This window comes from Streptopelia decaocto (assembly GCF_964273445.1).
Source record: "Streptopelia decaocto genome assembly, chromosome: 2".
Taxonomy (NCBI): domain Eukaryota; kingdom Metazoa; phylum Chordata; class Aves; order Columbiformes; family Columbidae; genus Streptopelia; species Streptopelia decaocto.
In genome coordinates this window covers 27,860,894-27,887,918 of record NC_138655.1, presented here as the reverse complement: position 1 = coordinate 27,887,918, position 27,025 = coordinate 27,860,894, and the positions used below count along the sequence as shown (strand labels likewise).

At 35.0% G+C, this 27,025-nt stretch overlaps 1 protein-coding gene across 1 annotated transcript in view; it reads right to left on the bottom strand.

Annotated features, from left to right (window-relative positions):
* MMP16 (matrix metallopeptidase 16) overlaps positions 1 to 27,025 on the bottom strand; it is a 185,789-nt gene that overhangs the window by 19,478 nt on the left and 139,286 nt on the right. Inside the window, exons 7-8 of the mRNA XM_082047058.1 lie at positions 10,089 to 10,227; positions 1,028 to 1,178 (exon numbers count right to left, since the gene is read on the bottom strand). Coding sequence (XP_081903184.1) covers positions 1,028 to 1,178; positions 10,089 to 10,227 — 290 coding nt within the window. The remainder of the gene's footprint in view (positions 1 to 1,027; positions 1,179 to 10,088; positions 10,228 to 27,025) is intronic.

Below are 27,025 nucleotides of genomic sequence, written 5' to 3'. Positions count from 1 at the left end.
CAAATTACTACATGAAAATGAACATACATTTAAAAAAAATCAGCTGTAGTGTGCTAAACATATTCTATGGTGTGCATGAAATTAATTTCTTAAGTGATTCATGAACACTATTACTGTCACAGAATCCTAAGTACCACATAGTAACAAAAACAGTCATCATATTTTTAATAATACTAATATAAACATTAGAATTATTAATAAATAATAACTTATCTCTGAGCACTCAGAAATTGCACAGTGATACACCAATCAAACATGGTAAAATCCTGAAAACCTGTAAAATCCATCATGCAGATATCTTGAAGGGTTTCAAAAATTAATGAGTTCTCTTGACATCTCTATTAAGCAGACAAATATTCTGTCCCTTATTTTTACAGACAAGGAAATGAAAACACAGAGACACTAAGTGATTAGTGCAAGTCCCTTTCAGGACTGGAAAATAACTCTGATTTTACATTTTTTTTTTCTGTTCTGTAATAATCATAAAAATAAGTGTCCTTTCTGAAGGGAACTTGTAAGATTTATTTTAAAATAATTCCTAGGGAACTGCTGAAATTGTTCTGTCTTCCTGGTTTAGTTGTCATTTCCCTTTCTTACTTCATTTTTAAATAGTAGCATAGAACCCATTTTCGCTGACCTTAAAAACCTTTGGATCATGTCTTGCCTGTTTATGTGCTAGAGTTTAGAAATTTAGATAAAAAGGAGCAGGTAAGAGTGGGCATAACTACATTACTTTCAATATTTAAGTTAAATTTGCCACAACTGTGACTTGCCTGTTGACATTTAAAACATAACTTTTCCACTGGGTATACATATACTCATTTCAGTATATTCACAGAAATATAATTTGGCTTATAAAAAAATATGAAAACAGTATGCCCCTCTATGCAGGAGGAGTTAATTTCATCCACAGAAATTAATTATTTAAGTGGCTTCACTTACTTCTTCTTTTGAGAAATAGAGGAAAATAGTTACAGGCTTAGCTGATAACCACCAAATAGCTTCCTTACAGAATTCCTATACCAACCTATCTCCTTTGAAGAAGTAGGTTTTCCCAACGTCTTCCCACCAAATTGCTGAATCAATGCCGTGAGAAGGAATTCCGCTTCCAAGTGTTATCAAATCATGAGGATAACCTGGCTGGAGAGTAGTGTCCTTGAACACCCAGAACTTGTTACCTGTACAAAAGCACATATATACACATACATACATATGTGTTAGTTTTTAATACTCTCAGTGTTAATACACTTCTAAGAAGCAAGAAAGACTCCCAAAGGGCTACAGTGGTTCTGCCAAACAAAATGAAATGAAGAAAGTTCTATCACTGCAGATAATGCAAAATTAAATATGCCTTACAGATATCTTGAATTTATAAGGCATCTTTCATTCAATAAGCCCACAGAACAGTTTGATACCAACTATATAGGGATCAAACCCAGAAAGAAAATGAAATAATCTCAAGAGGCTCTGTCGTTGATAAAGTAGTACATTTACAGCAATTCTACACAACAGATTTACTACACAACAGATTTACATTTCATGAGGAAAGGTAAATTTTAAGATAAAATTAGGTAAGAAAACATATAAATAAATAAGAAAGAGAAATGCCTATCCCAATATACTTTTAGTGCAGTCTCTGTAGTCTCTGTAGTCTTTTTCAAGAAGTTAAACTACTTATGAAGGATGGACAGATTATTTCTGAAAGGACCATTGTGGGAAACTGCAGCGGGTCTGTGGAATCCTTGACAGAAAATATGGGAGTAGAGATCAGCCTTGAGATATTAAGATTTACCCTTGAGAAGGATGGGAGTAAAGGAGTATCCGGAGAGAGGAGAGATGTACCCGTGAGAGAGAAGGGGATAGAAGAATAACATGGATGATAGAAATATTAACCAATGAGATGTTAGTGCTGTAACTTGTAACCAATAGTGAAAAGACACATGAGCTGGTAGAATTGTATAAAAATGCACTTGTAGCAATAAATGGCACCTATTACTTTCATCTTGAAAGAATTTGGTCCATGTCGTTTGTCCGTCTCAACCACGACAGACCATAGCATTTAAAATAATTTTTTATCATTTTTTTTAGTGTGGCCTAAAGACTGTAAACTGAGATTCTGAAGTCCCACAGAGGAAATCCTTGTGTTTCTGAAATCAATGGGGAGTTGCTTTTAGTACCAGTGGCAGTAGGACTGGACTTGTGTTTGTGGGTGACAAATCATTCAAAACCAGCCAATGGACTTATTACATGCTGCTAATACGAGGTAGTTGTGCAACTCCAGCTGGTGTCAGCATAGTTTCCACCCAGGCCTCAGGTGACCTAAACTGTCTTAATATAAATAATAGGCTAGTGCCTCCTCGACAGTAGTGCTCAGTGGTTGAACCGCTACTGTTGCAGTTACTAGCTAAATATGTTGTCTCTATAGGGGTATGCATTTCTACAGAAGCAGCAGTTGCACCAGTGATTTGTAGTATAGGCCCCCTGTATCTGTTTTCAGAGAGGATGCTTCCTGTGCTCTCTCTTATAACTGGAGAGCTTATGTCACCAGCCCACAGCTCCAGATTCCTGCCTTCAGTTTGTTCCAGCTTTCCAACCAAGCTTGTCTTCCTCAGTGAACACTTCCACAATTATCTCACCTGGTTAGTATTCTCATATTAAACCTTTGGTCTAACACTTTCCCCAATAATTGTGTTGTCCTTCAGTCTTTACTAGGGCCTTCTCAACATACTGTGCCTCCTGTCCTATTCTTAAAACTATCTTCTCGTTTTCACATTTTGCTTTCTTCTAATTCTTCTTCAAAACATACTTGTGTCTTTTCAGCAGAGACTTCTCTTTCAAACACAAACAGCTTTGGCTGAAAAAAGGGAATAAAGATTTTCATATGTCCCCTCAAAACAGGGAAAATGGAGCATAATTTGCATTTTAGCACTTATCTGAAGAGCCTGCTTTGAGGCCTGAGTTCTCTTTGCATTATGTCATCTAGGCCACAGGGACACTTTTTCTAATCTAGACTGCAGGCTCCATTGCTTAGGAACCATCTTCAAAACACTACCTTTATCTGTGTTTCCAAAAAAGCAATACTATTTTTAGTAATAATAACACTGAAGGAGAAGATACTCTTTGACATCACGTAGACCCTCTGAGTTACATCACAGAAAGGTCCAGAGAAGATCCATGAATGAATATATTGGATTGGCCTGTTGGATACTTCACTTTTATCTCTCCATTGTTATTCATGACAACGATATTTAAAATTTAAGGGGAAAAGTCTGAAAATATATTTTGCTCAAAAACATTTGGAAAGATACCCTAAGATATAAAATCATGGCTGCTCATATTGGCCATTGCACTTACCTGTAAGGCTAGGCAGGCTGTTGCACAGACTTAGGGAGTTAAGACATTGTGCTGTATAAATATTTTATAAGGAAATGTAATCTTACCCAAAAATCTAGGATGCCAGAGTCACCGAGATGGAAAATCTAGAGACCTGTTTTGCAATTGGTTTTATAATTCATCTGTCCCTCAGTGGTATTAAATGTTTGTTTAAAGGGAGGGGTTTTTATGTGTTTTTTGTGTGTTTTGTTTTGTTTGTTTGGGTTTTGTTTGTTTGTTTTGTTTTGTTTTAATCTCCCTGTTTGTACTGTAGTGATTTAAAGCATGCTTTCATTTTATCATGGTTTTAAGTAGGAGAGGGGATATAGTTTCAGTCCCTCCCATGCTGGGTTTCCAGCTTCTTTCCAGGTGCTTGTCACCCACTTCCAACCACAGACTGATCCATCTTCTCCCCCCTGCCAGCTGAAGGAAGAAAGGACTCAAAGAATGAGTATGTACAGAGGCATTTGAAGTACTGACAATAAAAGAGACACAGAGATCTATGAAGAACAGTAATGGAAATCTGAGGTCTCTGTTGACCTGGGATCAAGGTCTGTGCTAACCTGACATTTACCTTTACAGAGATTCCTTACAAAATTCACTTATAGGGTTTGATCATAACAGGGATGAGCATCTTCAATCATTCACTGACTCTCCTCCCACAGTTTATTCTTTTGCCAGTTCAGATGACTGGACACAGAAGGCTTCAGATGGTAATAGCAGTTTCAAATGCAACGATAAAAGAAGTAATGCATTTTGGACCTTACTATTTGGTACTTATTGCGTGAACAACAGATGGCATCCAGCGAATGATACTGAGCCAGCTCTTTTTCAGAAGATCATTCCAAATGACAGCTGTTGCACAGCATTGAGAGGCATATGCTGTGATGTAGGTAATGCTGTTACCTTTCTCTGTGCCTCACAAGGAATAAAAGTAACAACAATTGTTAGGGATAGGCCATTATCAACCATACCCAAGAGTCAAATTTGGCTATTAACAATATCAGGTCACATCAAAATAAACAGGGTTTGAACATGCACCATTATAAGTGACAGCACCACCGAGTCAGGTATTCATTGCATATTCAGATATACTGAACTAGAAGAGAAGTGTAGATGTGGGAACACAAGACTCAAGTAAGAAACTAAATTCTTCTTCACATAATTTCTTACTAAGAAGCAAATTCTTCCTGGGTAAATATAGAAAAGGTAAATTAAACTGTATTTTATGGAGACAGTAAGGCATTGAGAGCTCTAACATGTGGGCAAGACTTCTATTGATTCTAACTAAAGGGAATAGTATTTAACATTGGCTTTGGAAGATATGTTTAGTTTGCTACAACTGTGTTGACTGACAATGAGAAGGACTATATATAAGAAATCAGAATGTTCCATCTGTCTGTTTTCACCTTGCCCTTTTGTTTGTTTGTTTGTTTGCTTGTTTGTTTGTTTCATGAGTTTTTAGGTGCTCTGTTATTGGTTTTGTTTGTTTGTTTTTTGTTTGTTTTTTTCTGTTTAGCTTCTATTCCTCAGCTGGAGGAAAGTGGGTGGCTGTTGATCAGAGAATTTCCAAAAAGTCAGAAAGAAATGAGCAACTTTCAGATTCAGAACCAAGTATTAGGAGGAGTAACAGCTGAAAATCAGTGCAAAAGATGCTTGTCAGGGATGAGAAGCAGCTCCTTCTATTTATAACTTATATTTATGCACCTTAAAATGTATTAAAAGTGAATAGTTAAGTCAGTATGCTTTCATTTAGCTCATATTCCATTTCCACAAGTAAATAGTCAATAAACTCCATTAATTGCGATTATAATGGAAATAGAGAGCACATAAAAAAAAACCCCAGAATAGTTATTGTTTGATCTTTTTCATAGATAACTAATGCTTGTTCAGAGTCCTAACCTATACCCTTGGCAGAAATCACCACTGTATTTATTTTACAAAGGGTTTTTTTAAGGTCTGGTTGGTGGGTTTGTTATTCTTACAGAGAAAAAAGCACCACATGTTTCATGAAGTCTGGCCAACTTTCAGAATGTTTCATCTCTCTGCTTTTATTCCCTAATGTTAGATCTAATATAATAACAAGCCGAATGGTAAGGTCACAAGCTGAGAATGAAGCAAGTGATAAAAAAGGCAAAATGTCTTACTTTTTGCAATAATGCTTTGTTAAATATCATCACTGTGGGGAAACAATTGAGAAGGATGAACTGTGACTGCAATTATTTGAAGGCTCTCAACATCTATCTTTGACATTCTAAAAATCTTACTGGAAAGGAAGAGCATCTGTATTGCTGTGCTTCACTTGAAATATTGAATATTTAACTCCAGATAGTCTTCAGACTATTTAAATACCTGCTGACTACTGCAAACAATTATGCAGTTTTCAGGAACTGTAGTTCTTACTTTGTAGAATCAGAATGTTGAACAGTTAAGCTCCTGTGTTGTTAATGACCAAGTTTTTTGTTCATGTTATATATAATTATGATATGTGTGCACTGTGAGATCTGTGTGGAGACAAATTCTCAAAACTCTTAGGAATTATATTCAATTGAAACCAGTTAAAATTTTAATATATAATTTTGAAGTTGTTTTTTTCCTCCAGTCATCCTTGCTCTTAATTCTGGTCTTGCAAGCCAGGATCAACTGTCTTCTTAGTAGTATCCCCAAATTATTATTCATGCTTCCTTTTTTCTCATTCTCTTTTCCCACATCAAGTTTTTGTCATTTCTCTGCTCCATGATCTGACACTATAGTACATCTATTTTTCAAAATAAAACTGTCAAGCCCTGGGATAAGTACAGTTGAAAGTTATGATGGTGGCACTGGTCGTATGAGTTTTACAGGGCCTTTCTGTTGCTACATTTGGTTTACCATAACATTCAACAGTGCAGATGGCTTGACAATTTCATTTTTAGCACCGTATAAATTCCCACAGGTAGACAGAATAAATTTTACTATTCACATTTTCTCATTTAAGAAAAAAAAAAGTCTCATTCTGGTGTCATCTTCTTATTATCATTCAGCATGGACACCAGTAATGAATAATAGCAAGAATGTACACATATTTTTATAAGTAGCCATGCACCAGATTGTAATGTACTTTATGAGCATTATGAGGCACAAGAAGGCAGGCTAAGTATCTTAAGCCACAGAAATGACCAGGCATCACTTTGCGCTATCAGCATGCTACTGAATTTTTACAATTGATTTTCCTTGTGCAAGTAAATAAATAATACTGAAAAAAATGAAACAGAAGTTAAAATGGTAATATTAAAAAAAAAAATCAATGAAATTTCAAAACCAAAGAAGACGTTTGATCCAATAGTCTTGAACTTAATTCAACTTGATTTTCCATAGACATCTAACACAGTATGAATGATCTCAGAGGCTCCTCATACATTCTCAGAAGAGTAACGTCAAATAGGTATAAATATACTCATAGATTTTTATTACCATAAGTTAAGATAGCAAAAACACAAGCTAGAGACATTTCGAAGGTTCACAAATGGATGTTCCATCCTGATCTGCCTTCTAATGTCATTTGCATATGGTTCATATTTTCCAACACGGCTCCCATTAAAAAAAAAAAATCTTAGTTTTTAAATTCTTTTAGACCTTTACTAATCTATATTTCTACTACTGTAAAGAGAAGTCCACTAATATCATGAATCCAACTGTATACATAAAGGCAAAATCTAATGATAATGAAGAAAAGTAATGTAGATCTACACTTGTTTTATAATTTAAATAAATTGTTTCAAATTTGATGTTTGACATTGTGAAAGACAAAGACTGAGACAAATCACATAGATTATAGATTATTGAAAATAAATGAGATTTGTGGATTTCTAAAGAGATAAACAGAATGTCTCAATCCAGGATGGTTTACAGGGTCTATCCTAAGTGCATCTCAAAAATGTCACTGGCCTAACAGAATATTGTTTATCGTGAACTTATGACAGTGTAGGCATGTAAGGAGAAGCAAGGTGGCAATTACTAGCAATCACAGATGAGTAAATTGGCTTACTCCTTTCTTCATCTTCCTCAGAGAGTAGAGATATTGCTCCACAAATATGAAAACAGGAGTGAAAAAACAGTCAGTCACAGAAGGTCCTGTTTCACATTAGTTAAAAAGCCTCAAAAGTGAGTGAAAGAGATCAGTGGAGATGGAAGGTGTGTCTGGAACTTTCCTTTGAGCACCTGCAGAAGCAGTGGCTGTTCTGAAGGGAGGATACTTACACACTGATCTGTTTCTCCAGCACACACCAGAGACTCAAGACTGTATACCTTACAGGACATTGGATTTTACTGATGATTTTATTTAAAAATCTGCAAGTAAATGGTGTCTTCCACTCAATATACTTTTCTGCTGTGAAGAACTGACAATCCTTCAAATGAAGTGATCTGGAAAATGTTTTCTGAAAGGAGATTCCAGTCCCAGCTCTGTGATGGCACTCACTCCATCTTTTTTATCTTTCCTCTGAATCACAGACATAAATGTTGGCTTAGATATGTGCTTTGTGAACACATTTGTATGCTAGACTTCAGATTTAAAGCTCCTTCTAGAACTTACTTGGTTTAAGCAGTTTTAGATTGGTAAAGCACACTACCTGGATAACATGTTCTTTTTGCTCATCATTTCAGCAACAATCAACTGGTCTATTTCTGCACCTTGGAAGGAATACTTATACTCTTTTCCTAGGAAGAAATTTCATGAGGGAATGGAAGTAATGAGACGATGATTGTTACCTACAGTCTTTTATGTAGACTTCTGCAATCATGTTCCACAAGACAGCTGAGATCCTTGGTTAACAGGAATATTCAGGAACACACATACAAAAGACTTAGCTGAATGCATTGATTCTGTGGCAGTGGAAAAACATGTTTTATGCTGGTAAACAAACACGATCAGGAAGATATTGGAAATCGTGAAAAGGAAGTTTGGTGAAGAAGCAAAGATTCAAAAATATCACACAAGGCAAAGGGACAGTAGAAATGTCACTGGAAAAATAAGAAAGGAACTTTGAAAAGGAAGGACATGGAAAAATACCTGCAACAGAAAATCCACGTATCATATGATATCAGCTAGAAGGCACAAAACTAGCCCATCTGAAATCAGAGGGCATAAGCTGGGGATGATGAGAAAGGAAACCTACACAATATTCTAAGAGCACAAACCTGATGCTTCTCTTGCTTTAATTAATCTTGATTCTCTAATTACGCAGGTAGAAAATAAAAAAGTTCTTCTCCTCCCTTTATTTTTTGTTATCTGTTACCTACAGACTACTGAATCAACTCATTCCTCTAAGACCTAAAAAGAGTCAGTCAGCATCAAGTGAAGAGTTAAATAATTATTATAAATTTTGAGGTCTACTGGGAAGGAAAAGAAAGTAGGTGTAAGACTAAGTTTGATCATTTCAGTCTGAAGCTCAGGTAATGGATTCCAGCATTATCAGGTCTGGAATGCACAGAATGGTTCCTTTGCTCTAGGTAGTAGTGACAAGCAATGGAATATCTACAGAGTGATCTTTGTATCCTCTCATGTCCCATAGAGCCAAAAATCAAGCAGATGGATGGAGATTCAGAGGTACCTTGATCATGATTCCCGATCTTATCAACTTTATGACCTGAAGTTTATTTTATGTCATCAGAAATAAAAGCATATGCTGTATTGAACTCATGTAAATAAAAATGTACTATATGGAATGTAATTTTCCTTACGTTTAATAACAAAAATAAAATTTCCTTATTAGTAAAAGATAAGCTTCATTGTACTGTTATGCAGTGTTTCTGCACATCATTAAACATTTTCCATTTAGCATTCCCAAGATGAAAATGTTTGCACAGGGAATGAAATATTATTTCTATCTCCCTGTTTGTGATGCCACTTGTAAAAATGAACCTATTTTTCATATAACAACTTAAACAAGTTGTGAACAAGTGAATCACAATACTAAATAGCTCAATAATTTTTCAAGTACCTATTCAGATTCTCCTTTTTTCTCCCAAATGATTATCATACTTTACATGGTTTTCACTCTTTTGTTGCAAAATGGGTATTTATTTAACATATAGGATAATTTTCTCATTAAATCTAAACCAGATGCATGTTTAAGAACTTTAATTTTGAATGGCTGTTTCCTGGAGTTAAACTCGTTAAAAATTTGATTAGCAGCAACCAATACATACAACCTATTTCCTGGAGTTTATCCTTCTTTAAAAAATCTAAATATGCATCTATGAAAAATATTTTTATTTTTCACACCTGAAACCCCTAACATCACAGTTCTCAGATGAAATAAATACATTGCAGCATGGTGAGATATAAGTAGAGCAGATGCCATTTGGATACACACAAATTTCATTTGTAAAAAGGAAGAACAAAGAGAAACACAAAAAATATATGGAACTGTGTTCATTCTTGACTCTCAATAGACATTTTTCAAAAAGGGTTTCATAGTAGATATTGGCATTGTTAAGCCTCTTATTCATACTTCCAAATTTTTACTGAATATGTAAGAATATATAGTCTGTTACTCTGAAATGCAATAATAAATCAAAACTTTAGGTGCCAAAATGAGAAAACATAAGTCATTTACTCTTCATTTAGCTAACAATTTGCAATGTAATTTACATATTATTAGTAAAAATAAGCATGGTATGTTCCAAGAAAACATCACAGCTGAAAGCATTACACAAAATCTTACTTTCCTTACCTTTAAAGAAGACAAAATTCCCGTCACTGTTTTCATAAACTGCATCAATGCTGGAAGGCAGACCCCTCCAGAAGTAGGTAATCTGCATGGGGTATCCATCCATCACCCTGTTGTTTCTGACTCGCCAGAACCACTGATCCTGGAAACCAAATATACATCTCTTACTATGCTATGAGGTACGTATCTGTGTTCAGTTGCTGTCTTGAAAATACTGCACAGCCTATCCTGGCATTTATAGAGCATGACCTTTTAGCATTTGCATAACGTATTTGTGTTTGCATTCATGTCACATTCACACATCACAAATGTGTCAGAACTAGTTTTTCCCTGAGGTGGGAATAAGCTACCCATGTGAATGGTAGCTTGTGTTTGGTGTAGATAGCCTTTGGCAAAACATGCAATGTGCTGTATGAGATGTTGTAACTATCTCAACATAATTCCTATAAGGGGCCTGATTTAAAATTTGTGGACTGACTACAAGTGCTTTTAGACTAAACTGTAAGTATATGTGTGAGCCTAAGGTAATGGGACTACAGACAGGCTTTGAAGATCAACTACTTCGACAAACCATTTGTTGCAGTGGCCACTAACAGCAAAAGGTTGATAGATATAGCTGTAACATTACTCCATCAGTCCGATAAGAACCACACTTTGATGACAACTTTACTGTAGTGAAGACTTGCAGTCTCTCTGTGTGATATGAAATGTTAATTTACAGCCAGTTATACATGCTAAATCCAGTGTCCTGGTAGACCTCTTTTAGCTCATTGCCATTTAAAATGGCTTCTCCCTCAGGGATATGCTATTATTTTAAGGGAGAGTCATACGGAAGTTGCATTGTTGAGGAATGACGAATGTTCCAGTTGAGAAAGGAGGATGTGACACATTAGGTGGGTGTTGATACAAGATGTCATTGCACCTCTTCAGCTCTTACAACAACAACAATGCCAGTTCATCCAATATTTAGAAATGAAGGCTGGGCTAAGCAAGTATTTAACTTTTTACACATATTTGTACATTTTTAAGGCATTAATACTATATTTTAAAAAAACCCTTAAAGGAAAAGGAAAGTGCTTTTCTGTCAGATATGTGTCACTGTTTCACATGGCAGTTCAGTCTTCTTTCTGCATAGGTTAATTTGCCAAGCAAAATATATCTGTGCTCTTATGAGAACTGGCACAGCTGAGAGAGAAGATTAATACTTTGTAGGACCAGGCTTACGATGAACAGTAATCACCGTCTTTCCAAACCTGAGATCACAGGTCTTTGTAATTGTTTATCTTTTCAATGACTCAACAGTTTATTAATCTCCATTTAAAGTATTAGCCATACAAATAAAAAACAGCTCTCTCTCTCTCTATATATATATATAAATACATCTTAAGCGTGTACATAAATGAGTCTAATATTGAAAGATTTGTCTTGAGTCCCAGATTTCTGAGAACTTTAGTATTAAAAAAGTTCAAATAGCTTATAAAACATGAAAAATATTATATTGAAAAGTTGTAATTGTTCAGAAAGAATTCTACTAAAATCTCTTACATTTTTTCACATCTACCTATTTCACTGCTATTGTAATACAGTTGCACTATTCTTGTCTGATTAGATTCCTATTTTCAGCTTTAATTTTTTTTTTTTTTAATTGTAAGAAGTATTATAACATTTAAGGAAGGTTAGCAAAGAATTTTTTTAGGATTATTTGACTAAATTCCAGTAAAATAACTGGCAAAATTGAGGGAATACAACTTAAAGATAAAAATATTTAGGAAGGCCTAAGTGAAGCATGTGTTCTGAATGCTGGAACAGATAATGTCAATCTCTGTTATTTTTTTATTACAGCATGGAGGTAAGACAAGAGGACTTTAAATAAGCAAAAATAGGGGAATATTCTCAAAGTAAACATTTGGAAGCACTTTTTCATTGAAACACTAAGGAATGTTTGAAATGGATTTTCACATCAGATTTTTTAGGCATCATCAATCTAGGAATGACTTAGGGAGGAATGATGTAATGATAAGTCTCAATATGCCAAACAATGATTTGTCCTCCCCAAATTTCTATAAAACCCTCAAAATCCAGGCAGTATATCAGAGATCAGTTCTTAAAGTTTAAAAAAAGGACAAACAAACAGCAAGCTGCAGTGGTTTAAACTGCAGTCTTTGTGATATCTGTTACTATCTTCAGTACAATGGAATATTCCAGTCTTGTCTTTCTTCACTCCAAGATAGAGATAACACCTTTTATTTGTCTGAATCTTGTTGCAAAAGCAAATCTTAGAAAACAATGTTTAGTTGCAGGAAGGAACACATCCAGCTCTCATAGAATGTTCACCAACTCAGAAGGACATTGATCAAGTTGTGGGTGCAAAATAATCAAAATATTTAAAAGCTGAACTACTTAGCTGAATAAAAAGGATGTAAGTATACACATAATAACTTCATTGAACAAAGCTTATAAATGAAATGTTCAGGCTTTCAGGAGTTTCCCAATATAACACGCATACTCTGGCAAGTATGGACAAATCACATTAATGTGTTACAAGAGAAGGATTTCTGTAGCTTCAATGACAGGAATAATCTTCTTTTGATGAGACTTAAACAACATTGTTAAATATTCAAGCAATTCCATTAGCTTTCGTTTGTTTGTTTGTTTCCAAACAACAACAAAACACAACCCTCCCAAACAAACAAGCAATTATTCCCCAAACTTTAAATAGTCATAGCTATATTCAATAATTCAAACACTTCCAAGTGTTAAGATGGATGTGGCTGGATTAGCAAGCTGTCATTTTGGTTAGGGCGGTACTGCCCTGCTGATTGGCCAGTACTACCCCATTGTGTGATTTCTGGTATAATATCTAAGTGTCAATGGAATGACCTCAGTAAAGAGACTAAACTTGCATTCTTAAAAGCAACTGACTCTGTAGTGAACACAGATTTCACAGTGCAACAAAACCTGTAAAATCAACAACTCAACACAGATCCTTTTCTTGTGAATGAGTTCAGTTTCAGCCTTACTGATTTATAGAATATATTTGCATTAAATCATTTTGATAACAAGACCAATAAAATTAGATTCTGAAGATCCGGTATTAAGTTGTTTGTCAAATTGTGTATTTAATATTTAATATTAGCAATTTGCAGTATGAGACTATTCTTATTTATTTTTTGCTCACATTCCTTAGAAAACCAATAATTTTCTGTGCTATACCACAAATAAAATCTTCACAATTATACAATTATGGCAAAGCTGTAATGTTTGATTAATGCAGCACAGTCCCAGGAATTTGTTTTTATGTATTTATATAGTAATGTCAATACTATGTATCCATAAGCTTTCAACAATAAATAATTCAAGGTATCTGACAAGAAATGAATTCAGCAGCGTTTTACTGTATATACATACCCATCCTGCACTGGCACAGGCCTTTTCACCTGAGACTGATTATAGCTGATCCCCACTCTATCCTATAGTGGTTTTAGAAATACTTCCAACAGAAATGTTCTCTAAAATGGTATCATGAAAAATCATAAATCTTGAAGATATTTTCTTTTTGTTTTTAATATGTATCTTGTTACTTCCCAAGTTCTACAAAGAAATGAGAGTACTACCTCTGTACTAATACTACTAGATTAATGTTCACTGAGTTACATAAGTAGAATTGATCTGACCAGATTTCTATGTATACAATGTAAAAATCTGTTTAGAAATGAATCACTGAACCTGACACAATAAAGGTCCTTATGGGAACATTCTAAGGTAAGCTTCACTTGGTTGTTTACTTCTCTACACTGATTATAAAGGCAATCTAGAAACCTGTCTCCTGTTTAGATGTTTGCATTGTACAAAGTAGGCATCTAATGGCAAGTGACATAAATCCTGACCATTCCCTACTTTTTGTGTCCTAGGTTCAACTCATCATAATGCAAAGTACATAAAATCATGAGGATGACCACAGAGGGCCAGATCAGGGTTCATCTAGGCCTGTAGCCTATCTCCAGTGGAGTCACTGGCAAATTAACAGATAAGACTTCAGCTCTGAAGCGTTCAGCCAGTTGGACTAGATAATCATTGCATGTCTCTTCCAAATGCTATGCTATGCTATGCTATTCTATTCTGTTCTGTTCTCAATAAAAACAAAGGGAACACACAATGACACCTCTCTGATACACTCTCCCAGTCACCCATCACTTGTGATTCTGGGACCTCTTGAATCAAACGCAATAATTTTGTGATTAATAGCACTTGGTGGTCTTTTACTCCTCTGACTCTTTCCTAAACATATGCAAACTTAGACCATCCACAGCTATCTGCAGAAATGTGTACAACAATTTAACAATCCACAGTGTGAAAAGCCATAAGCAATCAGCAACAATCACAGCTGCTCACTGGTCTTTTGCATTCATTCACCTTATTTCCTTTTCTTTATCACCAAGAATAGTAGCACATTGACTGTAAGATCTAATGCAAGTTCTTTGTTGCTTCATATTAAAACTACCTTGTAGACTAAATCCTTCTGATTGTTTTAATGAAATCTTTCTATACTGTAACATGTCTGGAAAATATTAAGGATAGGATCTGTGGCTTGAAATAAGGTCTTCCTGTGCCGTTGCCTTTAATGTCTGACTATTCCATTCTGAAGCATAATTGTGAACACAACATACCATGCTCTTTCTTCTGCTGATGGTATCCTGTAGAATCCTTACTTTCCTGCTCTATTTTCAATAGATTTACATGTCATTGCAATAATGATGAACAAAGTGGTATTGGTGATTAGTAAGGACCCTACAGGTTTCCACAGAACTAAAATATTGGAAATGTATAATTTTAGCATTTTTATGGTCTTATTTAAGCAGACAGAAGCAGGCACGTTATTTGCCAATGGATGTACTTTTAGAGAGAACTGGATCAAAAAGAATCAGGAAATATCTGGAAATGTCTGAGAGCTGAACTGGAAGTTTGGATCATTTATAAGATTGGGCAAGGTAAGTAAGTATTGGCAGAGTTGACAGAATAATTTGTTTACGTAGATTTAACTTTCCTGGTTGACTCTCCCATGAACATACTGGACAGAGCAGCTTTAGAGTGCCATGGTTCAAACACTGGAACTCAAGAAACTCTAGCATGAGGCTGCAAAACATGCCAAGGATCTTTCTTTTGTTTCTGATGCGATAGGCTCTGCTTGTTGAAAGAATGGTTCATTTCAGCACATGCAACTAAATATACGTAATTTGTCTTAAACAAAGTTATATTTACCAGCAATTTTATCATCCGAATTTTGATAAAAAGGTACAATTAGTGAAAATGAGTTTTCAGCACAGTAGAGCTATTATTGAAATTGCAAAGAGGTACAGTCCATGGAAAGTGTTTTCACTCTAAGAAAGCTCTTTCACACTTGAAGTAAATAGCTTGAAACAGTTTCTCTGACAAAACACATCTCAGAGTATTTGGTTATAATAAATAAACATAGTTTTGTCTCTTTTGAGAAATATTGTGTATTGAAAAACTGTTTTTTCCACTACATTTACTAAATATCTATATATATATATTTTTTTTTTCTCCAAAACAATTGACTCCTGCAGACAGGTTGGACACAACTTGTCACACTCACTCCAATTCCAAGCCTGACAAACACATACTTTAATGCATAGCTTTTAGTGCCTTTCCTTGATGGCTAGCAAATGCATTTCTGCAAGCATCCATAGTTACCCAATAGCTTCAAATATATCCATCACTTCTGTGCAGCTGGGATCTTACATAATAATGGATCATTAAATATTATGACTGTAGACTTAAACTTGGACAATTATTCCCAGTTCAAAAAGCAGAACTGAAACAAAACAAAAAAAAAGTCAAAATGCAATTGAAAAATGAGCAATATATCTAAGAATCAGAAAATGGGTATTGAGAAAGGAGAGACTGTAAGCTGCTTCAGAACTACTGTACAGATAAAGAATAATTGTAGGATGAAAAAGCAGGAGCAGTCACTCAAATTGATCATTATGAAACTTGTTTTATTTAGAAGATAGTATACTTCTGAGGAAAAATTAAAGACAATATAGCCTTTAATAGAAAAACAAACAAACAAACAAACAAAAACCAAACCTGAACAGAGGTTATACATAAATCATTCTGCATTGTAGGTAGATGCTGTAGGTATCTTTTCCTGTGCATATGTAAATCAGAGTTAGATGATGGGACTACAATGCAGCACATTGTGTACTTTGAATGAAGGAGGTATTAGAGTAAATAGATCTGGTTCATAACGCATAATTTTCAGAATTTGTTGCTAGACACAGTCTTCTCCTGATCTTGCAATAAACTGATACTAGCTTTTTAGTGGTGATTGTGTTAACTTGTTCTTCATGTTTGAGTCTTTCAGAATAAGTTCTAAGCCAAAGATTTTGTACTTTTCATTTTATTTATTTCTATTTGATGCTGATAAGGATTGATGCCATCTCAGTTTTTTTTACATGAATGTTTAAATCTGTATTACTATGAATAATTAATTTCAAATTTGGTATTTATTCTCACCTTAAACCTCTTCCAGGTCCTTTAAGGGACACAACTGATGGATAGGAGAATTAAAAGCAATCTCCAGATACATCAGTTCATTCCTAATACACAAACTAGTGGAGTTTTTAGTGCAAAATTAATGGAGCTTTCTTCTGTTGGCACCTCATTTTCTCCTGCATCTCTGGACCAACAACTATTGCCACCTAAAAAACACCAACATGCTGCAAAATCTCTAGAGCTCTGCCATTTATTTTATACCTAACGAACTCTACCTGCAATTCAGTAATGACACGTGACATTCTGACTCAGAGGTCCAAATGATACTTACTAAAACAGAAACACTGCCCAATGTCAAAGACTTTCAAAAAAAATCTATAAAGAGCTAGAAAGAAGAAAAAATTGAAAACTTTTCAAGTGGTAACTTTTATACCTACTTGGAGGTGAAGATTAAGGTGACTTCCGGAAAATTAGGTTTTGTGCTGGTTTTACAGGGAATCTTAAAACTCACTGTGGGTATGCAAGGCAGGAAAAGACTTAAGGCAGACAGTGAGACAGCTGAATTACAAGGACAAATCACAACTGTAAATTATAACATTTTGATAAAGATTATAAAAATGTGTATGAAACTGCCAGTAATTTGCAAAATGCCCTCATCTTGTACAGAAAATATCTCTGTGTGAATCTATCTCAGTCAATACAGAGACTCTGACTTGATGTTAAAGTATACATATAGTGCCTTTAAGGGTATTTCACCACCAAAAGATGTAATGAGGAACAAAACTGGAAAACTTATTATCTACAGCTGCTAGAGAGAGATGTTTTACCATAGGTAGATTCCACTGGTATCACTGCTTGGCCTATTTAATTTAAAAAAAAAAAAAAAAGGCAAGTAAATGTAATACTTCTGCTCTAAATCAATGTTCGTTAAATGTTGAATTCCAATTAATACTGTAGCTTAATGTTATTGACAAAACACATCAAGGTTTCACACTGGATCATGTCTTCTCCCACAAGCCAGTTCTGACCATGTGCAAAAGCAAGCCTTTGTCATTGGAAGATCAAACTTATCCAGCAGCTATGCAAAGCAGGAGCAGCAAACTGAAACTTTCAGACAAATGAGTATCCTTCTGAGTATCCCATCTGAGTATTGCAAAAACAGCCAGTGGTAAATAAGCTACTAAGCAGTTTAGTACAATAACTTTAAATTATTCTCTTCACGATAAAGAAGAGTTCCAGTTATGCACAGAGAAACTTATCAGACGACAGAAGCTGAAGAGACTATATTTCAAGACTGCAATCCAGGAGAGTTCCCGTATTACACACCTTTATGGAAATATTAAGAAATGTCCTGAATTTGGGGCATGTAAGGTATATAATATCCTTTTAAAAATCTTGATCTAATCTCAAAAGACACTTTTACACATCTACGTCGTTGGTTCATGTGAATTTCACCAGGGGATCTCAATGATGGTAATAATGGATCTGCAACATGTGGGATTAAAGGCTTCGTTCCTACTCATTTGGGGAATTTCACTACTTATTTAATAACATCAATTTTCAACATTCCAAATTTGGAATTTATAGCATTCAACTCAAAGGATACCACTGCACGAAACAGGAAAGAAAAAGAGAATAAAATGCCTTTGAGCAACTTTCTGTGATATACCTTTCATTGAGCAGAAAAAGAGAGTTACAGGAGCAGAAAAAGAGAGTTACAGTTCAGGAGACTTAAACGTAGGAAAAATATTAGCACAATTCAGTCATGAGAATGGCTGTTGAAATAACTTTTTTTTTTTTTTTCTGTTTTGCAATTTTTTTCCCATGTAGGATTTTCAAAGAAACTTAGAGAATAGCCCTGTTTCAGTTCTTCCATAATTCCACAGCAGAAAACAATTGGTTGCAGTAAGACTGGACTCAGATATTAAATGAATGCTACCAATCTAGCTCATTTTAGGAAACAATTAACTAAATGAACTATTGTATACACACACAGAATACTTTAGCTCAGCTTGTTATTAAGCTGATTCACATTAACAACAAACAAAGTCCTTTAAAACTACAAAAGACTGTTATCTGTTCATCAGCAAATGAATGTGTAATGTCATTGAAGATGACTTATTTGAACTTCTAGAGAAAATTAATCTTTCCTAATATGTTTGAGAAAATAGCATGCTTGTAATAGGGTAAAAATGTGGTCTGAGAATTACTCTGAGAAGTCAGAGCATTGAACACTGCTCAGGAAAACCTCCACACCTTCTAAATTGGGATCCTGAAGCTCCCAATTCTGTCCCCACTGGAGATGAGACTAACTCATTAGATTTAAAATGAATGGATGTGAAAGCATCACCAAATCCTAGTGCTAGTTTTGTTTCTTCCTTATATCCTAAAGCAAAGAATACACTTCCTTGATTCATCTTATTAACCACTGCTAATTACCATTTATTATTGTCATCTAATCAGACAATGAAGCATTTCTCCAGACACATTAAAGTCATTGTTTGTTATGATCTTATTCTTTTTCTTAACCACATGTTACTGCTAACCAACATCATGAACAAAAGCACTAACTGCTGTGACTCAGCACAGGAGCAAGTAAAAAAAATGAAAACTTATCCATTTGTTGCTTATAGGAAGTTTGACACTGGGCCTGCTTTAAAGTACCTGTTTTCAGCTGAGAAACTGACATGTAAAGTTCCGTAGTGTAAATGCATTTTCAAGCAGAAAAACTATCTAGTGATTTTACCTGGGAAACCTTTGCTAAAGAGTAGCACATATTTTTTTCCTAGTAACAATTCTTATCTGTTTTACTACGTAACTGACAAAGTGAAGTAATGTCAAGTAATTTATTCAAGGTCAAAAATGGCTCTGTTTATGTTGAAATCTAACTTCTTGGCTTCATATTCTCAGTCCTAACTATTTACCTGAATAGCCACTTCTGCTCATTTGAGATATGTGCAAAACTGTTTTTCATTGCTCATGCTGAAATATCTTGCTATGTTTTTCTTAAAAAATAAAAACAACCAATCAACCACACAAACAAAAAAGCGACAGTAATCGAGAAATCAGGCTTCAGAGATTAGAGAAAACATGAAAAATAACATTTATTTTCCAAGGGCTATGGCACTCCATATACACTCTCTCTTCACAAGAGAGACCTCCTTTTTCTCTCCTAATTTTTAAACTGCTCCATAGATCTCCTTCATCGACACTAAATAAAAGTAAATTGTAACGTACACTCTTGCTCTGTTTCTGTTTTCTGTACCACCAGGGCGCTGGATGTAACAAGAGGAATAATGACCAAGGCTGTAGCAAAAATTCCTCCTTCACATTCAACACCAAATTCTGAAGTACAATCAATTAGACAAAACATTGGTAACCCCTCTGAAACCTCTCCTGACTTTTTGTAGTAATTTCAATAAAGTACTACCGGTTTTCCCACTTCTCATGCTGCACAGTGGTAGATCTGAGATACAGATTTTCTCCTTTATTTTATTTTTGAATTTCTTCTATTCTCTGTAAGCTTCCTTCCTTCACTCTTTCTCTAATTCATACTTCAGTCATTTTTATTGAGTGGGTGCCCAGGTTCTGGCAGCCGAACCTGCAGGGTGGCTTCTGAGAGGAGAGGCTGGGGCTGCCCCATGCCAGACACAGCTGGTTCCACTTGGTTCCAGATGATTCCACTGGACCTACCTCAGGACACAGCTGAGCCCCTCAGCCAGACAGGTATTCTTTTGTCTAAAATCATCAACATGAAAGGAATACAAAACTATTACTATTTTTAGACTATAATTGTGAAGTTTATTTGAGGTATTATATGTTGAAACTTCGCTAAATATCTTCCATAATATAAAGCAAAAAAGAAAAAATATCACAATGCTGTGAACTTACATTGCCTCTTCCTAAGCAAAATATAACAAAATATTCAGCCAAGTAGCTCATGCAGTTTGGTCATCTGCTGTGCAGAAATGGTTTTGGACATCTATTTCATTGACTGTTACTATATCCAAATACCCTGTGTGCTTCATTGAATATTGAATGTATAAGACATACACACACACACACACAAAGAAAAGCAGCTCCTAAAATAGATCCTAGGCTTAAAAAATGTCCAAAGAGGTTAAAGAAACAAGCTTGGTATAATTCATAGTGAACTGCCAGAGAAAGGACCTCTAAAAAAATGCAGTGAACGCAGCCTACTTGCAGAGGCAACCACAAGCACGGCTCTTTTGGAAGACATGCCTTGATTTAAATCCTAGCCTTTGCCTGTCTCTGCTCAGCTGAGTGCAGTAACTAACCACAGTAACTAACTAACTAACTTTCATCTGCTCAGCAGCATGATTGCTGTTGCCCTTTCCAGTGAAGGTCAAAACAAATAATAAAAAACAAAACACCAAAACTTCTCTACATTTCAAGCTAACAAATTTAAATTAGTGCATATGAGCAAATTAATTCTAAAATAAACATCTACTAAGACTGCTGTTAGTATTTGGTGTTCTATGAAAGCAATCTATTTAAGAACATTTTGATGTACATTTGGTTAATATTTAATTCTGAAATATCGTAACCTAATTTTGTTACAGCTCAGTTCTCATTAGCAAATGATTCTTTCCTTATATAATTTATTTTAATTCTGTCAGTCACATTCAAATATGTATTTTATAATTTCTTCATTATCAAACTGTATGTGAGCTCTTTATAGAACTTTTGATGTACATCCATTTGTCCTCTCTGTTTTTCCTGTGTAGACAGTAGCAATGGCATTTATCTATCTATTTGCTTTCTATACATTAACCTTTCAAAACCACTCTGAAGCAATCAAAACCTGTAAGTGGATCTATAGCATATTTTCAGTTCAAGGAAAGAACAGAACACAGAATATTTTTAAAACATGCTGCAGAGTCTTGGGTTACCATCAGTGACTGGGTGACATTAGATCTTATACATGAAATTCAGCAATCTCAGAGACCCCTAACAACAACATGGGTTGATCTGAGCCTTATGAGGAATATTACCATGTCACTATCATATACTTCCATAAGCATTTGGCTCTTCCTGTAAAATCTTCCACATGAGAACTTGTCCATTATATCTGGATTACAAGTCTGACAGCTACAGATCTTGCACGATGGTGCAGGTGGAGATGATATTATGTAGTACTATTGCTTTTCTGATGTGTTCCAGAACATATTAACGGTAACAGCTTGGGCATGAGAGTCATGTCATCAAATGCTTTATCTTTGCCAACTGATTATTCAATTAAAAAAAAAAAAAAGTATTATAACTATCTCCCTTTGGATGAGTTTCTGCTGTATTCCTAACTGAATTCAGATATTCAATTCATTCTGATTTTGTCCAAATGACTAGAATGACTGAAACTCTATAAAATGTTCCCATTGCTACATGATGATGATTTTATATGAACAAACAAACAGACAGCCATAAAAGAGGCACAATAAAGACCTCTAAAGACATCGAATCTAGGCTTGTAGCCCAGTATACCTGGAATGCTCCCATTCCCTCTAAGACTCTGTAGGTAACGGGACATGCACATGCACAAACCCCTTCATCTACAGGATGAACATCAGGCCTTTACGAGCGGTTTACTGTTTATTTCCTCAGTAGTGACTGAACTTTAAGCTTATAAAGCCATCTGTAAATTTTCTTGAACTCAATTCAGTTGCCTATACCCATGTGGAGTTCACATAAAAGTCAATGAGTTCCATAAGTTCATGGAGCAATGGTGCAGTCTGCATCACAGAAAGATAAGAAAATGGGGCTTTTAAAATCATAAAATAACTACTAATTTTCTTGATTAAAACTGAAAAAAAATTCTCATCGCATTGAAAAAAAATCTTCTGCTGAGATGTATGTTATATTTAGGCTGCAAATATTCTAAAAATGATGACTCACATGGAAAAAGTATGAAATGTTTTCATTAGTAGATGTGCCTGTGTATGTAATATAATCCAAACAAGGGATTCTTGATAGATCCGTCTTTGAAACCAGGTAGGTATATATTAGGGGCTAAATAATGAAAAAGTGTGAAAAGGTTTAATAATAGTTACATAAAAATATGAGGTGAAAATGTCTGCTTTGCAGTACATATCCTTGTTTCTTTACAAATCACAGTGTAAAACTGAGTTTGAATGAAGATTGTCTTTCTGAGCAGCCTGTGTTTATACAGGCTGTGTGAACCACATGATCATGGTTCTCAGAAATATCACAGGATATATGATGAATATAACGGTTACATTTGTTAAATCTCCTTTTCCATTTACCAAGACCTACTTCTTGGCACTTACACTAACTCAATCCCCTCCTGATGCGCTCTGTGGGAAACTAAGTAACCAATACTTTTCAATGACAGTTTGCTAGCTTAAATCTGACAAATGTGACCTGCTATTCTATTTGAAAGCTCAGTAGTACTAATTTTATAACTGCCTTCATTCCCCAAGTCCTGACTGGTATTATATGCCATACTCTCCACTTTTCTTCCACACTTTCACAGCTTCTTTCACTCTTTCATTACATAAAAAAAAAAAAAAATCAAGAACATTGGACTACCTTTTTTTTGCCTTTAATAAAACTGTACAATTCCCCAGAAATAGACACGATATCAATATAAAAGTATTTTCAAGATTCTTTTCTCAGCTGCACATTCCATAGTGGTCTGATACCTTGCCTTACCAACAATAGCACAGGCCTTAGAAACGAAATCGCTTTCCTGGGGAAGACCAAGTGTACCATCCAGGATCCTATAGAGAAACTAGTGATTTTTTTTTTCACCCCAGTTGTTTGTACTTTATTTCTGCTATGCATCTTGGGCCATGAGAAGAGAATAAGGAATATTTGTGTTTGTGTGCCTACATTTTGTCTGTAACTTTTCCCACTCTCCCCCCCTGCCCCGAATGATACTTGATCTGTGTGAAATTGTTGACTCTGCATTTGTCTGAGCAAAATAGACCAACCATTCTAATGAAATCAGAATAAGCATGTTTTCTCTACCTATGATTATGTTATTCTATGACTAGTAATAGGAAAGCACTCATAAAAAAAGAAGAAAAAAAAATTAAAGAATAAATGAAAGTTGGGAAAAATGTTCCTAAAAGAACAGTAATTTTACAAGTTGTAAAGAAAGATGGAGATCAGTGGGTCAGGACATAGCATGAGCTGATGGAAACCACAATGTACGTGTCATACACACATACACAAGCACAACACACCAAACCAGCTGTGTTGGTAACTCTCACATAGACGTTTGTTACCTCTCTGAAGACCTAAAATAACCATGTCCCTTCCTTGAAGCTTTATAACCACTGAAGCCAAATTTCATGATTTTGCAATACGTATGCAATTTGATATGATGTTGTGCAGATGCAGTATGTGTTCATGCTACCATCTACCCCGTCCCCCTGCCTTTCCCACACTGTACATTGCTTGGATTCTCTGAGGAGACCAAAAGAAAGTGCAGTGCCCCAGTGAGTCATGTCAGAACCACAGGTGGGAGCAAGAAAACAGTGAGTAATTTAAGTATTTCCTCCTGGTTGCACTAGTTTAGGACAGTGCATGCATAAACAAGAGATTGAAGCTGCTCTAACCAGGCTGGGGCTCCCAAGGGGGTGTCTCACTCTGTGTAGGGGAAATAGAAGAACATTTACCCTACTCATTTCAGTGCCATACCACCCCTGTCCAAATGTGCATATCTATAACACGTATATATGAAAATGTGCATATCAGCCTTCAAAACTGCATGGGTTCGTATACGTTCATGTAAGATTTCTGAAATCGCCAAGTGGAAAACACATAGTTTTTCAGGTCAGAGCTGTGGTTTCTTTGCAAAAGGAACCAGATACTTGTAAACAATGAAAGTTATACATGCCAATGTTTCTAAATGCAAAGAATAAGTATATATTTCTGTTAAGCTTCATTTCCCGTTCCTGTATTATCATCAGTGGCCATGCAAGTCAACTAATGCAATACTCCAAAGGCCAAAATGTCCCAAGATCTAGCTATTGCAATTGGGCAACTGAGGAGACAAGTATTCTGAGACAGATCAAAACTAAGAAACTCGCTAACTAAACACTTGGATAAAGGACTAACAAGAGGCTGTTTGTAAGTCATCAAATGGCTTACAGAAGTCCACACTCTGGTAAATGTGCAGACCATGGCATAAGCAAGTTCAGATTTTTAAAATATACAACATGAGTTTAAAATATGTTGCTGATAACTCAGTCTTCCATATTGTTAAGGATATGAATTAAACAATAAACTCTGATAAGCTGATAACATGAAAATAGGAGAAGACATGACATAAGAAACACTACAAGACAGTGTATGGGTGTCGTTTTGGATTCAAGCTGCTGCAAGCTAAGAAATTAAAATACGCTGTTTGATCTCAGTTTAATGCCTATAATCCACAAATTTGTGCTGACAATGAAAATAAATAAATTTTGGTGCCAAATCTAGCTATGAGCAGCATGAGGCAAGGCTATGTAAACCTTCTCTCCCATGGAAGTGGCAGGATTAGGAAAAGACTATACAAGTTCCCATTGTAATCAGTGGGTGAACAGTAATATTCTTGGAGTGACTCAGTTTTGAGGTTGACAGAAAGAGCAAAAAAGAAAAACAGGCCATTATGAGTGGCATTTCCAGCAAAGAGCAGAGAAAAGTGACACCTGTCATGATAACACAAATATGAAACCAGTAAATATTTGATTGTCTTTGCTCACTTTCTGTCACTCAGATACAGGGATTAGATAATGAAGAAAGTGAAGGAATTTCTAACAGTCAATATGCAATATTGTAAATTACATCTGATTACAGATAAGCTGTGAGTTTACAATTTGAAGCAGTAAATGACTATGGGTGTTATAAAGGGCAGGCCAGACGTCACTCTAAAACATCAGCAAAGGCTCCATCATGATGACATTGAGAACCAGTGGTGTATTGTTGGGAACAATGGGAAAGGGTTGAAATCTGTCACTATCATCTATAACCTTTGACCTAATACAGCCTATTCTCCTCAGTGAAGATATTCTCACTGGACAGATATGTCAAATCATTAACTAAAATGATCTCTGCCTCATTTTGATTTATAGATTGTACATGTATTATAATCAAATTTGATCTTGTACAGGAAAACAGTTTTTTATTTCATATACTTGGTACTATAAGGTAATCTGCTGTTTCTTGTGTTATTTTACCTAAAATGTATTACGTCTACCTGTCATGTCGGAGGTATTTTACTCTGAGCAAAATCTTGTAACAGTTAATGGAATTATTTCCCACTGCTTTCAACTGAGCCAAGTTTTCACTCAGTAAGCAAGGAAGGCAACATTTAAAAATATTCAAGATATAATTTATTAAAAAAAAGAAAATATAGGATTTAAATAAATATCTATTATAACTTGATATTTTTCAACAGATATTCAATACTGTGAATAGCATTTCACTGATTTGTCGAAAAAATAAACATGGATGTTGTTTTAAGTCATTTAAGACCTCAACTGTTTAGTAGTCCATAGGAAATGACTAATTCAGAGGAACAAATGAAATTAGTTTCTTCTAATTTAAAAGCCTGCTAAACTCCATTGTGGACCCTTCACCCCTTGAAAAGGGAAAGAAAAAAAAAAAAAGGAGAAAAAAACAAAGAAATTAAAAATACACAAATACCTCTGGAATATAAAGCTTTCTCTCTATATCAAAATGAAGCAAATATTTCCAAGACTGATCAATACCACTGCTTGAAGAAGCTTACCTTAGAAAGTATTCCAATTGTTTCCCAAAATGTTTACCTAAATTAGCTGAAAGGCCACAATTTTGTACAACAAGAAATTTTAATTAAGCCTTGTGCTTGAAGTGTTTCTGCAATTACTCCCTTTGGTTCCATGAGGATGTAGCCCCAATTAAAATGTATTGTTAATATTAACAAGATAACACTTGCTGGTGGTACAAAATTGAAGATATGCTTCCATGTAATTTCAGGTTATTCCTTGCTGTGAGTTTTTGAATTATTTTTTGTCAATAATGTTTTTTTCTATTCTCTTGCTAATGAATTATTTTTAATCAGTTCACTGAAACACTGGCTCTCTGAAAACAGGCAAGTTCTACAAAATTAAATACCTTTTGTTCCCTAGTATTCAGTTAATGCCTTTTGTTCATTTTTTTTGTTGTAGTAAATTAAAAAGTAAAAAATTAATAGGGTTACAGGATTCTCTGATTGTAACAAGCAAATACTGTAACTGTGAGGAAAAAAAAGTAGGATTTGATCTTTCAACTTTAATTCACATCATTAGCCCTTACTCAAGTGATTATGCCCACTGAGGGCTTATATGCATACATTTTCCCCTTTCTGTGTCCAGGCTTGAGTTATTCATAAGAAATAAAACTGCCAGATCAAAGTCTTTCACGTGCATTTGTTT